General features: G+C 23.8%; 4 protein-coding genes across 4 annotated transcripts; 2 read left to right on the top strand and 2 right to left on the bottom strand.

The window, feature by feature from the left end:
* Positions 1–3645: 3645 nt before the first annotated feature.
* PmUG01_13040700 (conserved Plasmodium protein, unknown function) lies at positions 3646–5318 on the top strand (the record flags this gene model as incomplete). Its single annotated transcript, XM_029007398.1, has 6 exons — positions 3646–3692; positions 3906–4185; positions 4400–4550; positions 4873–4990; positions 5065–5138; positions 5293–5318. The coding sequence occupies 6 exons, from the start codon at positions 3646–3648 to the stop codon at positions 5316–5318; spliced, it is 696 nt and encodes a 231-aa protein (XP_028863792.1).
* A 1579-nt stretch (positions 5319–6897) lies between these two features.
* Positions 6898–10027, top strand: MCM2 (DNA replication licensing factor MCM2, putative; the record flags this gene model as incomplete). The annotated part of the gene is made up of 2 exons (XM_029007397.1): positions 6898–6903; positions 7115–10027. The coding sequence occupies 2 exons, from the start codon at positions 6898–6900 to the stop codon at positions 10025–10027; spliced, it is 2919 nt and encodes a 972-aa protein (XP_028863791.1).
* An 846-nt stretch (positions 10028–10873) lies between these two features.
* PmUG01_13040500 (conserved Plasmodium protein, unknown function) lies at positions 10874–11905 on the bottom strand (the record flags this gene model as incomplete). Its single annotated transcript, XM_029007396.1, has 4 exons — positions 10874–11053; positions 11192–11276; positions 11458–11511; positions 11790–11905. 4 exons carry the CDS (start codon positions 11903–11905, stop codon positions 10874–10876), a joined length of 435 nt encoding a protein of 144 aa, XP_028863790.1.
* An 887-nt stretch (positions 11906–12792) lies between these two features.
* Positions 12793–15341, bottom strand: UFD1 (ubiquitin fusion degradation protein UFD1, putative; the record flags this gene model as incomplete). Its single annotated transcript, XM_029007395.1, has 10 exons — positions 12793–12876; positions 13037–13162; positions 13405–13445; positions 13520–13601; positions 13733–13826; positions 14010–14140; positions 14241–14309; positions 14588–14673; positions 15081–15210; positions 15339–15341. The coding sequence occupies 10 exons, from the start codon at positions 15339–15341 to the stop codon at positions 12793–12795; spliced, it is 846 nt and encodes a 281-aa protein (XP_028863789.1).
* Between the last annotated feature and the right edge of the window lie 383 nt (positions 15342–15724).

The raw sequence follows: 15724 nt of genomic DNA, 5'->3' as shown, positions 1-15724 counted from the left end.
GTATAAATATATATATATGTATTAGTACATGTTTATGTAAACGTACATTGTATACGTATATATGTATATCACATGTATATATATATATGAATGTATATATCTTGTAATTGTTTTATTATAGTAAAAATTAAAGAAAAAAATTTATATTCTTGATCGTCACTTCATTTAGATAAAGAATACCTTTCCTCTTCTTCTGCAAACGCAACAAAATATTATATATAATAAAACATATTGATTAAAAAATGTAAAAAAAAAAAAAATTTACGAAAAAAAGTAAAAAAAAAAAAAAATATAAAAAAAAAAAAAAATGTTATAAAAAAAATAATTAAAGCAGAAACAGATTTACATATTTAGATTAAATGTTTAATGTTTACATTTTTACGTGTTGATAATTATTTAGTATCATGAATTATTGTATATTTTATATTTTATCATTGATTTAATATAACATATAAAAAAATATAAAGGAAAATATATATTAATAAAATTACATTTTCTTTTAATTAATATTAATGTCTATAAAAAAATATATAACAAAAGTAAAGTAAATCGTTTTAAACTCTACACCTTTTTTTTCCTTTTCCTTTTCCTATTTTTGTTTTGTTTTTTTTTTTTATTTTTGTGAAAATAGAACTTCATATTTATTTTTATTTCCAATATATTTTTAATTAATCTTTTAATTTATGTTGCTTTACAATTAACGAAATAAGTATTTTTCATTAATTGCAGCATATATATTTTAAAAAATTTTGTTTTTTTAATAATAATATTTTTAAAAATATGCACGCATTTATTGCTATAAAAAAATTTAAGGGAAAAAAAGGAAAAAATTATAAATTATTATATTATTGAAATATAAATAAATTACACAGCATAATTTTTTCTTACTATTTGAAGTTTCTTAATTTTTTAATCTTTTAATATTTTTACAATATATAAAAGTAGTCAAATGAAATTTATTTAAATGCGCAACTCAATATTATTATGAGTTGATATGAGAATTATTTTGATTGCATGTTGTTAAAAATTTATTCTAAGTTGCATTTTCCTTGTAGTCGTCCCATTATAAAACGTACGTTATGTTTCTCTATTGTAAATTATTTACATATACTGTTAAAACAGGATAGTAAAATACAGATATAAATTTTTTATTAAACCTTAAAACAATTTTTTATTTTTAGAATTTGAAAAAAGGACAGTGCTTCTAATTGTTTAAATTAAATACATCAATATAAAAACACTTTTTGTCTTATTACTTTTGAACTGTTTGCATTTAATATTTATCTATGTAATATATTATACATGTTTCTTATTCTGTGAAAAATTATCGTGATATAGCTGTTTTTGGTGAAATATCAAGCATATTCATAACATTTGTTTCTATAAAATAATGCAAATATGTAACTCTGTAAATAAATATATATATATCTATATTGATATAGGTATTTACATGTGTACGCATGTTATTGTTCTTCTATTCCCATGATGTGCAAGGGTTATATATTTATCCCAAAAACTCTTTTTTAAACTTTTTGAAAGTCTTTTATTGTAATTAATAATTGAACAAGTCATAAATTAAGCGTAAAATTATATTTTAAATTATATAAGTTGTAGACAAACAATATTATGTGGAAATAAAAATAAAACCAAAATAATGAATATTAAAATTATTTCTTCTTCACTAAAATTATCGTTATTTTATGATACAATAATGTGAGAGCATTTTAATTTATATATAAGTTTATAATGCATTAAAAAAAAATATTGTACACTTTTCTTCATAACTAAAGTAAAATTTATATGATAATTTTTTTTGGTCTTCTTTTTTTTATTTTTATTGTCGTTAATATTCACATAAATTATAATAAATATAAAAAAAAAAAAAAAATTATAGTATTATCGGTCTTAATTCTTGCATGATATTAATAATTTATCGTACATTAATTGTAACTCTCTTTTTTTTAATTTGAAAAAATATATTTAATACAGTATATTTTTAGCTAGCCGCGATATTTAAAAAAAATGAAAAAAAGAAAAAACCCACCGAAGAAATCTCCAACATTACTAAATCATTATATATTATTATAATTATTATTATATTTTTTTTTAATATAAAATAAAAAGAAACAATTTTTTAATTACACACTCATCAAATTACAGCATCTACATACGAAATAAACATAAATAGGTATATCGCAAAATTTGAAGAAACACTAGAAAGAGTTATAATGAGAATTTATATACATATTATAGTGCACCAAGTACCAACACGTGATATCATAGTGATGTGCATTTTACTTTGCATATTCTGTTAATTTTATCTTACATTTTTTCAAATTATTTCAATATTTGCAATATTTTAATAAATCTTTTTACAAATATATGGCCCATCTTAGTATTAAGAATTAACAAATAGAATGAAACCAATAAATTATAATTCTTTTTCAACTGTAGTCGTATCTAAATGATAAATTTACATAAAAAAAAAAAAATTGAAAATAATGAACGAGTCTATTTTCTTAGCTTTTTTTATTTTTTTTTTTTTATTGTTATTTTCTGTTCAATAGCAGTATATATATAGTTCTTATATAATTTAAAAATGATTTAATTTTTTTTTAATGTATTTCTAGTTTATTCCACAAATATTATTTCTAGAAAATGTATACCATAAAATTACACAAAAATTAAGAGCATATTTTTTGTTTTCACGAGAAGCGTAATTTTTATTAATAATTTTTCTTTTAGAGTATTACATTAGAAAATTAAAAAAAAGATATTTATTTAAATCTTAAATTTATATGCTTATATACTAATATCTTTATTGAAGTGTTACATTTTTTTAATTTGTTATTTTTAAAATACTTTCAACAAAGATAAGAAAAAAAACAAAAAAAGAATCTTTTCAAATGAATTAGAGTGTTACACATGTATATTACATAATATATTACACTAATACAAAACAAAAATGTTTTAAAATTGTAATTTTTAATCATTCTTATTATTTTATTATTTGTACAATGCACCCATCTTTGCAAGAAAATCCACTTAATTGCTTAATCCTTTTTAAAAACAAAATATGTGAAATGATTATTTCGAAAAAAAAAAAAAAATTGGGATTACTAATAAGTTTAGTTGTAAATATCTCATAAAAAGAAAAATTTTAATTTTAATCTAAATATTCTTTAGTTTTACAAATTTCAATTTTATAAACATATACAAATTAACGAGAAAGATAAAAAATAAAATAAAATAATTAAGGAATTAAGTTAATGTTTAACAAAATATATTTAGCATTATTTATATATTCTCAAAAATACTCAAATTTTAAGAGAAATATATTTCTTCAATGTTGATATATTTTTATTTTCCTCTCGTGTTAAAAGCACTTTTTCGTAATTTTGCATCTTTAAATGTTTGTCATATATGCGATTATTTTATTTTTACTATTTTTCCTACTGTTTTATTTTTGCATATTTGCGTATGCTATATCATTTCTGATATTCATTTAATTTGCATAATTTTAAATTATGCAAAATCCCAATAGTTTCTGAACATTTTCTTCTTTTCGTACCATATAAAGCTATATACTGTTTTAAAAAATTAATATTTTATGTTTAATCCATTTTATATTAAAAATTTTTTAAAATGAGTGTTGAAGACATAACTACGGAACAGTTAGAAGATGCTACTAAGTAATTTATAAAATAAGAAAAATTCTTTTTTTTTTTGTTTTGTGCCAAAAGAACTTAAACAGCCTTATTTAACTTTTATGAATTTATTTTTTACTTAATGTTTCTGTTGTAATTTTATATATTCCTAGTTATGTTTATATTTTTAACCTTTATTTGTAATTCTCCAATAATTTATTTATTTCCGTATTTTTTTATTTTTAACTAAATTTGTAGATCTTTTGTTTCAATTGAGTCTGCCACTCAAATAAGTAGAAGATTTGTTAGGAAAAAATTAGAAGAAATTTTTAACTTAGAGGAAAACGCTTTATATGAAAGGAAAAAAGAAATCAATGATATTGTTGAAAAAGTGCTTATAAATCTACTTCAAGAAGAAAATAAAAAAAAAAATGATGATTTACGTATAAAAGATGAAGACATGAACAGTGTAGAAACCAATGATGATGGAGATGAAAATAGTATACTAGCGAATTCAAGCAAAATGAACAGTAACCAGGTATAAGCACAAACATATAACTGTTAACATACATTTATGTATATGGAACTATATTTATTTTGTCTTTAGTAAATATATGAATATTGCACAATTTGTGTTCCACAGTGTTATTGTTATTATTATTATTTTCATTTTTATATTTTGTTTACGACCCTTTTATTTATTTACAATTAACACGAAATATTTATTCATGTAAAAAATTGTTATTTTGCAGAGGAATAAAAACAGAAGTGAAGAAGTTAAAAATGAAAACAGTATTGATGATAAATCATTGTGCGCACAATCAGATAGTAATGATAATAAAAATTCCTCAAAAAAGAGAAAAAAAGGTGGTAATGAATCTCTTTCAGCTAGAAAAAAACAAGGTACAAAATGGATATCATTTTATTTATTTTGTTTTATTTAATTTTAATTTTTTTCATTTACGACAATATATACGTAATTTATGCAACAAAAAGGAAAAAAAATATCATTATTTATACCAGAATTTCATATAAATGTTAAACAAAAGATGTAGTTCGAATTTGCATATTATGTGTGTTTTTTATTCAATTTTTTTAGCATATATGGTATAAAATATAAATCATACATATAATGGTGTGTTGTCCTTGATTTTTCATGAATTCATAATAAATATTAAAGTCATAAATATATTTTTTACGTAATTTTTATCTTTGTCATAATTAGCGAATGTGATGACAAAAGACTATTTTTTAGACAGCGCAAAAACATTATTATGCAATATCTCGGAAAACATAAAATTGAAACTAGAACCAAGAATATTCAGTACAGGAAGTTGCGGATGGTATAAATTTTTTTTTTTCCCGTGTAGTTTTTATTTAAATAATAATATTTTAAAATGTTAAATTTTTTACGTAGGCATATTATGGATAAAGTTTATCTTTTAGTTGGAGATCATAATGTCCTTTGTCAGCTTTGCATTAACTGTTCAGGTTGCGAATATATAAGAAAAAATTAAACTTTTGACATTTTAGATGGCATTATAAAGATAATGTAATAAAATGTAATTAAGTTTGATAAATATTAAAATTTTTTCTTTTCCATTCCATTCCTTTTTTTTTTTTTTTTTCTTTTTTTTTTACCCAGTTATTGGTAGCAAACAGTGGAATTAAAAATTTCTAAGAGAACAATTATTAACAAATTAAATAAAAGTATATAACAAGGAATTGTTGACTAATAGTTGTATAAAACAAAGCAAATATGTATGGGAACGTTAAAATATATCTTCTTTTACACTAAAATAACTTATGAAAATATCGTCTAATTGTTTAAATTACCAGTGTAGATATTGTTAATTTAAATTTTCCTTTATATTTTATTTTTTAAAATTATTATTTCCTTTTTTCTGTTTATAAAATTATTTGTTTTAAAATCACGTTTTTTCGATAACTTCTTAACGAATTATGTGTCAAATAGTACATTTGTATATTTCCTAAATTTTTTTTTTCTTGTAATTGAATAAATAAGCTTATAAAAATTTATGTTACTTCGCTCGTAAAAGGATTTTATCCCGTTGATATTTATTTAATTCACGTCTTCATTTTTTTTGCACATACAAAAAATTACATTGTTATCAAATTTTTAGTAGTTGTTCCAATGTCTTCATGTAAGTAGTTAAAAAATATATGAAAATTAAACTTTTAAATTTTAATACTTTTTCAAAAATGTAAGTTTATATACATATACATATATATATATATATATATATATATATATATATATATATATATATACATACTATAATAATTTTTTTCAGATCTCAGAAGGTGACTTTTATTATTTCTTGTATCTATTGGAATATTCAATTTTAAGTTGCTGAAGAAACAGCAAAAAAAAAAAAAAATGTATATAAATATATATATATATATATTATATATATATATATATAATATACTAATTACGCATATATAATGTTTACATATATTGTACATATATACATGCATGTGCAAATATTATGTTCACGATTCACTATGTTTTGTTAAAAAATCACACGTTCGCAGAAATAGTATTTCGTGCAGTAGTAATGATATAATTTTTTAAGACGTATTTTTTTTATATCATGATTTTCTCGTATATACGGAGAGAATCGATTTTAGCATAAATATTTCTTGAACATATATAAAAAAAAATAAATAAAATTACGCAAAATAATATAAATAACGTAAAATAACAAAATATAAATGAAAAAAAAGGATATTAACTTAAAACATAAATTACCATTTTTTATTTGAAAATGTGTAATTTTTTACCTTCTGTATTCTACACATTTGTTTTTAAATTTATATATATATATATGCAATATATATTTTGAACGTTTTTTTAAACATTTTTTCAAATGTAATATTGAACAGATAAATTCCCTTTGCTGTAATGCAAAAAAAAATTTTGAAAAACAAAAAAAAAATAATAACAAATAAAATATAAAGTAAAAATAGGAACAAAAAGGCAAAAATAGGCAAATATGAGCAAAAATATGCAAAATATTAAATAAGAAACAAAAGCAATTAATGATAAAATAAACTATATAAAAAATTTGTCTGAATTTAATAATTTTCTAAAAGTACAAATGTTTTGAATGTTCGTATCACAGTTTTGGGAAAAAAAAAAAAATATATACATATACGTCTTTACGTTATATGAAACATTTCTTTTTAATATAAACGTATTCTTTTTATCTTTTTAAGTTCAACAATGGAGGTAAAATAAATGCCAATTAAAAAATCAAAAAATAAATGCACATATATACATACATATATGTGAATGTTTATTCGAATTTTGCTTTTTTTATACGTGTACATTCATAAATGTATGTACAATCATAAACAAGCACGTACAGTGATACATATGCGAATACCCCCGTGTATACATAATGAGAGACATCTTACCATTCATACTTTCCCCTTTTTAGGACAAAAAAAAAGTGGAGGAAGATTTAGAATCGAACAAGTACGATATTGATGAGGAGGATCTGCTTGATGATGAAGGAAGACTGAATGAAGAAGAGAGACAAGCCGAACTGGAAGGAGAAAGTTTATTTGAAGAGGATGAAGGGTTTATTTTTGGCGCTGATGATGAGAAAAAGGAAATGCAAAGGCTTAGAAATTTAGGTCTGGATAATGATGAATATGATGACGATTTTATTGATGACGAGTTAGATTATGAAGACAATTTAAAGGCAAGAAGAGCAGCAGAAAGGCATATACAAATGCAAAGAAAGCAAGAAGGAAGATATGAAAAAAATAAATTTTACAAAATTTTAGAAGACCAATTAGAAGGAGATGATGATGAGGAAGATATCTTTGATAAGGTAGCAGAAAAGGTTGCAAAAAGAAGAGAAAATATTCACCTATCTGCAGAAGAAACAGATATTCCTGATTTGTCCAACTTAGAGAGTGCAAAAATATGTTTATCTGTTAATCCTAAAGATGTAATATTTGATGAGAGATATCAACAAGCAGCAGATACTTGTTTTCGTTATTTTTTACACAAATTTTCTTTAAAAGATTCGATGGTTTTAAATGTGGACAATTCTCCACATTTAGGGGATAATGAAGATGAAAATATGAATAGTTCTCATCAATATTATATTGATAAAATTGAAAAGATGATATTAAATGATAAACATACTTTAATAGTATCAGCGAAACATTTAATTCAATTTCACTGTGAAAATTTAGTTCAGTGGATAGAGTTTAAGCCTGAACAAATATTAGAAGTATTGCATGAATGTTTAATGGTAGAGGCATATAGAATATCTCCAAAATTATATAAAGGAAGAATCTGTAAAGTAGTTTTAAAAGATTGGCCATATTCAACACAGTTGAGAAATCTAAGATGTACAGAATTGAATACATTAATTAAAGTAACGGGGGTTTGTATTAAAAGAGGTTATGTGTTACCAAAATTGAGAGTAATGTATTTAAAATGCAATTCTTGTGATACTACATTATCAGAAGTACCTATATATTTTTCCGATGGGAAGAAACCAATATTACCTAGAAGATGCCCTCATTGCCAATCGGCAACCTTCTCTGTTGATAGAGTAAAAACTGCCTATACAGATTTTCAAAAAATTACATTACAGGAGTCACCTAGTTCTGTTCCAGCAGGTAGAGCACCAAGACAAAGAGAAGTAATAGTAACTGGCGATCTAGTTGATAAGGTAAAACCAGGAGAAGAAGTCGAAGTTTTAGGTATATATAAAACGAAATATGATATAGGACTGAATATAAAATATGGTTTTCCAATATTACAAACCGAAATTGAAGCTAATAATATAGAAAGAAAAGAAGATATTCAATTAAGTGAATTAACAGAAGATGATATTAAAGATATTTTAAAATTATCAAAAGATCCGAATATAAGGGAACGAATTATTACATCTATTGCACCTGCCATATGGGGGCATAAAGATATTAAAACTTCTATAGCTTATGCATTATTTGGTGGAGTACAAAAAGGAGGAGAAAAAAATAGTTCAAAAAATAATGAAGCAAATAATTTTGGTATGCAAAATAGAGATATTTTAAACACTTTTAAAGGAGGACATACTATTAGAGGTGATATCAATGTACTATTGCTAGGGGATCCAGGTTTAGGTAAATCTCAAGTATTACAGTATGTTCATAAAACGAACCTTAGAACTGTTTATACTACTGGTAAAGGTGCTTCAGCTGTTGGTTTAACTGCTGGTGTAAGAAAAGATCATACTACAAATGAATGGACATTAGAAGGTGGTGCATTAGTACTAGCAGATGAAGGTATTTGCATCATTGATGAATTTGATAAAATGACAGATAAGGATAGAGTTAGTATACATGAAGCAATGGAACAACAATCGATTTCTATATCTAAAGCAGGTATTGTTACAACTTTAAGAGCAAGATGTGCAGTTATTGCTGCTGCAAATCCTATTTATGGTAGATATGATCCTACATTAACTTTTAAGGAAAATGTCGATCTATCGGATCCCATATTAAGTAGATTTGATCTAATTACTGTTTTGAGAGATATACCAAATGTAGATGAAGATTTTTACCTTGCTGAATATGTTGTAACTAATCATCAGTTAAGTCACCCTAAATTAGAAAATACTCAAAATTATCAAAAAAGAATTGAAAATTTGAAGAATGTTATTGTTTCTTCTTCAGCATATGAACCAATACCACAAGACTTATTACAAAAATATATTATCTATGCCAGGACGAACTGTAAACCAAGTTTATCAGATGTCCCATATGCAGAAATTAGTGCGAAGCTCTCTAATTTTTATAGTAGAGTAAGGCAAAAAGCTAGTGCATCTGGTGGCTATCCATTAACCTTAAGACATATTGAAAGCATTATAAGAATTGCTGAAGCTAATGCAAAAATGCGATTGTCTCAACAAATTGTTTCAAAAGATGTAGATTATGCTATAGCTACTTTATTGGAATCGTATGTTTCTTGTCAAAGATTTGCTGTAGCCAAACAATTAAGTAAAGAATTTGCTAGATACAGAGCTTTATTTAGAGGTGGTCATGAAGTTTTATGTGAATTAGTTAGAAGAACTATTCAACAAATAATACAGAGAGAAAATTTAAAAAATGCTTCTGCAAAAGATTTTCATAATGATGCTGAATCAGGAACGGAAAATGAAACCGAGTTTTTAAATCCTAATAATGTTTTCTTACCCCTACACATTTTCATGAAAACAGCTATGCAAAATAAATTTTCTGAATATCAAATTGTCAACTGGATGAAGTCTAAAGTTTTTAATGAACATTATTCGGTTGTCAAGAGAGACGGGGTGGAAGGAATAATAAGTAAAAAATTTAAAATTTAGTATGTGCACCTGTTCCCGAAATGGCGAGCAAAGAAGGACAAACGAAAATACATCCCCTGTATATGCGTACATATATATATATATATATATATATATATATATATATATATATATATATTTATATATTTATATATATGTATATATACGATTACCCACTATTAACATCACGTTGGCAGAAAATGCTAGTGATAGCTGTACATTTTTATTTAGCAGCATGTGCCTTATACACTTATTAATTTTTTTCTCGTTTTACATAGATATATTATTAAAATGGGATTCTTTTTCTTTTTTTTTTCTTTTACTTCTTTCCCTTTTTTATTTATATTCTTGAAGCATTTATGTTCGTAACAAGATAAAAAGTTTTCTAAACCATTCAGCGGCTTCTGACTATTAATACCGTATACCATTATATTTTAAAATTCCAATATACGTACCTGCGCTGCTAATATTTCCATTCTCATTCTGATTGCTTCAAATGGTGCTGTGTTATTCAGCATTGTATGCATAAAGAAGTTTCGGGTTTTTCCTTACATTTTTCAAAAAATGGGACTATTTCTTACAAAAACATTTAAAAAAAAAATATTCATTAGAAAAAAATAGAAAAATGAAAAAAAATAAAGAAAAATATAGAAAAATGAATGAAAGAATAGAAATACGAAGACAAATAAAGAAAAATATTAAAAAAATATAGAAAAAAAAGAGAAAAACGAAGAAATATAAAGAAAAATATTAAAAAATGAAGAAAAAAAAGAGAAAAACGAAGAAAAATAAAGAAAAAAATATATAAAACAAAGCAAATTTTCAAAAAAAGAAAAAAAATTATTCACAAAACACACAACTTCTGGTTCACCATTTATATGCAACAAATTTTTCCTTAAAATTTTTTAGGTGTAATGTTTCCTTCATTTTTTGTAAGAAGGATGCTGTGTTTGTGTTGTTTCGTTCAGGTGCATCGGCTAATCCTATTATCGCATTATTGACGTTATATTTATCCAGATGCTTTGTTGCAATTACATATTTGTTGTCCTGTAAATTAAAAGAAGAGCTAACATGTACATGTTTGCTCATTTATATATATATGCAACAATGTGCTTGTTATTTATTTGTTTATTTATTTGCATCTTTGCTTATTTATTTGTTTTTTTTTCTTTTTCTGGATATAACTTCCATGAGCATGTGTGGTCCATCGGGTCTGTTACATTCTCGGAAAAGAAAAAAATCTTTAGCACAAACTGAAGAATCAGGTGATCTATTCAATTTTTGAAAATAAAAAGAATTAGTATACATGCATAACATAATTTTGTTATATTTCTTTTATATATAAGAATCATTAAAGCAGGAGCACACACAGTCTATGCATTACTATCTTAGTTGAAGCGCATATGATATTTTACTCTTGACAATTCACACACTTTAAGATGCAAAGGTACCTTGAGCACTCCATTAGATTATTAATTTCATCTATGCAGTAGGATTCCCCTGTCCTGTGATTATAAAAAAACAAAAAAAAAAATAAATAAATTCAATAAACATTTTATATTCAGTTATTTGTAAGAACTCCGACATATTTGTTTATGTTATAATATGTATAGATAATTATGTGTATTTATCATATATATAGGCAGTTTTATCATTCGTGTATGCAGGGAATATTTTTCCTATTTTTTTTTCTTTATTATATACAACAAGTTTATATAAATATTTAAACATTTAAAATTTTCCTTTTCTACATAAATAATAATGAACATTATTTTTATATTACGTTTTTGAACATTCCCTTAATTCAGTTTCAATATACTTGCACTTGCTTGGGTTTCTTTTGCTATTATTTAAACAAGTGTAATATTTTAGTTTTACTTCTTCACATTTTTCATTCATTGTATTAAAATTTTCTTAATTTTCCTTGTTAGTATATAACTAATAAAAATTAGTGTTTACTATTTTTGTGTTATTACAATATATGCTATTTTTGGACTTCTCTTGTTTATAAAAGGGCTTACATATTATAATATATTATTTGCGTGCTTGAATTTTTATCTGCTTGTTCATTGATTTTTATTTGGTTTTTATTCCTTTTTCTTTTGATTTTTATTTGGTTTTTATTCCTTTTTCTTTTGATTATTAATTGATTTTCATTTGATTTTATTTATATTAATACGTAGTTATTGAAAAGAAAAAATTCTCTATTGCGTACATGCAAGGGTACATAAGCTTAATTTTTTTGTTTTATAAGTTTACACTTTTTGCTTTTTTTTTTCTCGTTCGCTATTTAAGTCTTAAGTGTTTCCACATTCATATAGGTAATATAATATATATGTACATATGTGTACCTATGTATTTTCTTTTTTTTTTTTTTCCTTTTCCTCTGTGTTCATGAAATTTTTTTTAAATTTGGTATTTATGTACGGCTTATTTTAAAACAGTTTTTCATTAAATATATTTTTAGAGTTTTTTTCATTTTTCTAGCTCTTTTTTTTGTTTTTTTGTTTTTTTTTTTTTAATATTCTACATTGTGTGTTATAAATAATATATTAACAAAAAAAGGAGATACTAATATTTAAAGGTTTCATTAAAAAAAAAAAATAATAATAAAATAAAAATTGCAAATATAATAATTAAAATAATAATAAAATAATAGTAAAAGTAATAAAAATTACAGATATGAATTAAATATGTAAAAATATATGAAAAAAAAAAGTGTTAAAAAGGTGTTGAAAAGATATTAGATGGTATCAAAAAAAAAAAAAAAAGTATCCTTTTTTCACTTAATTTTTTCGTTCCTTGAATTTTCCTATTATTCCAGGAATACAGCCTTTCCTTAACATCTCTTCATATTCGACACATTGGCTCTGATAAAAAAATAATTTATTTCATTTATAACGATATTGTCTTTTATATATACGTGCTGCATACATATATATATATGTATGTACTGCGCGTACGTAATGTATGTATGTATTTTTTTTTTTTTTTTTTTTTTTTAATCTTTTTATTTTTTCATTTAATTACTCTGACGCCCCCAACTAGTTTATCCTTCCATGGTTCCATATTTTCAACAACTTTTGTTTTGACTTTTTCTTTTTTAATGTTTTTACACGCTTTACCATCGGTTCTTTGCCCTTTCCCTATGAACTTCTAAAAATTTGAATTCATAAATTTTTGTATTTCTCCGCTATTTGAAATGCGTTAATGGGAATTCATACACACATTTACACATACATGCATACGTATGCATATATATACACACATTTGTACTCATTACAAAAGTTATAATATTTAAAATGTCGAGTAATGGGAATTAATCTAAACGCTTCTAACACAAGAAAACTTTATAACTCATAATCACTTGATGTATATTAGCAGTAAATGATTCTTACGCTTTCTTCCACAGATACAGGCTCTTCTACATATTGTACACCTAAAGAAAATATAAACATACGCAATTTGCATAAAAAAAAATTATGAGAACAAACATTTAACTAATGTAGTTACTTTCAGTATGGTCTACAGGTTCTTCAAATTCCACCTCGACATCAGTTTCGATAATAGTGCAGGCAAAAGCTGGTTTTAAATCCTTATTAGAAAAAAAAAAAAAATTGGAGAACATATAATTTGTTGAAATTATAAGGGGGAAAGCATACATATACATATATATATGCATATGCATATATATTATATGCATTATTACGGGCGGAGAAAGCATACCACAATTTTTATTTCGTATGTTTTTCCCAAATAATGAATTACAATATTGTCGCCTATAGTCAGCGTAGCGTAGTTCCTTAAAGCTGTTTCTAAACTGAACAAAAATAAAAAAATTATGGAATATAAAATATTCATATACGGTTATCTTTATTATGTCTCACGGATACTTAAGCTCGTATATATATATATATATATATATATACAAGCATAATAAGAATACATATATATATATAAATGTGCATAAACATAAATGCTTATATGAAACATGCAATTATACACAGCTCTATGGTTGGACAACTCCATAAAATCCTTTGAGCAGGGCTTCAGTTTAACAAAGGTGCCTTTAGGTAAACTTACACTTGTAACCCTTACTATGTCTCCCTCTTTCAAGCACAACTGTTGCATCATCTGAGAATATAAATATGTATATACACATATACATGCATACGTATATATACATATATACGCAGTAATGCGCTGTTTATTTTAGTTTAATTTTTTTTTTCACCCAATATGGCATATGACAAGTACCCTCATCCGAAATAAATTCAAGAACCCCGCTGTGTGTTCGTTTTTCCTGTTATACATATTCAAAAATTATACGCAAATTGTTCGCAAATTATTTGAAAATTATTCACAAATTACAGATTAATTTCATCCTATTAATGCAAATAGCAGATAACTTAGATGCACTCGCATATATGCACATTCATATTTCATACGTATTTATCAAATCCCCATTAAACAGATTTGCTAGTATTGCGTTTAATATAACTTTTAACTATATTCTATTCTGTTACATTCTATATTATTTAATTTTTCTGTTGTGTTATTTATAAAAAAAAATAGACTTACAGTGTATGGATTTGAAACTTCAAATAACATAGGCCACGATATATGTCTCCTAGCTAATGCGTTTAAAGCCGTTTGTGGAAGTATAACTGTGTAAAATGATTAAAAAGAAAAGAGGGGCAAAAAAATTGTAAAGAAAAATGCGCAAAAGAAATATTCAAAAAAAAAAGAGTAAAAACAATGTGCTAAAACGATGTGCGAAAACGATGTGCAAAAACGATGTGCAAAAACGATGTGCAAAAACGATGTGCAAAAACGATGTGCAAAAACAATGTGCAAAAACATTGTGCTATAAAACTGTGAAAAAAAAAATACACAAGACCGTTGCACAAAAAAGAAACGAATGACATTCGGGGGAAAAAAAGTTTTGATATATTTGTAATAAATAAAATATGTATACTTCAAAATCTCTTAAGTTGTTTCATGAAAAATTTTTAGGCTATACATATAACATGTATCAATATATAAATGTGCTTCGTATAAATGAGTTGAGTACTTTTATTTCCATTTTCCATATCATCTTTTCCAATAAAGGATACAGGATAACATGTATATTCTTCTGTAAAGGGTTCAGTTATATTTAAAAAGTCTCTACCCAAAAAATTGTTAAAGTTTGTAAAACTCCACTGCAAAAATAGACAATTTTTCTTTTATTACTTCTTTTACTTCTTTTACTCTTTTGTTCACTTTTTTTTTTTTTTATATATTTTATAGTATTTTTTTCAAAAAAAATTATTGTTTCCTCTATTCTTACCATGCTTAATGAACGAAAAACATAAAGAAGGGAAAAATCTTTTAAAATTCTTAATATTCTCTTGTGCAATTTTTTTTGCAGTTATACATTTTAGCAAAAAAAAAAAAAAAAAAACTGCTTCACATTTTTGCACTGAAGAAAAATAATTCGAAATGGCAAAAAAAATAAAATAAAAATAAAATAAAACAAAATTAAACAAAGTAAAACAAAATAAAACAAAAAAAAACAAAATAAAACAAAAAAAAAAAAAAAACAGAATAAAACAAAGTAAAACCGTGACGTGGATCCCACAAACTATTTCCTTCAATCGTTAAACTTATACTCTTTCTGTTTAAAAATTTTGTTTTTAAAATATATATTTTTAATTATAACTAATACATTAATCG

The sequence above is a fragment of the Plasmodium malariae genome (assembly GCF_900090045.1).
Source record: "Plasmodium malariae genome assembly, chromosome: 13".
NCBI classification, from domain to species: domain Eukaryota; phylum Apicomplexa; class Aconoidasida; order Haemosporida; family Plasmodiidae; genus Plasmodium; species Plasmodium malariae.
The sequence above is the reverse complement of the archived record's forward strand: the minus strand, read 5'-3'. Positions and strand labels throughout refer to the sequence as shown.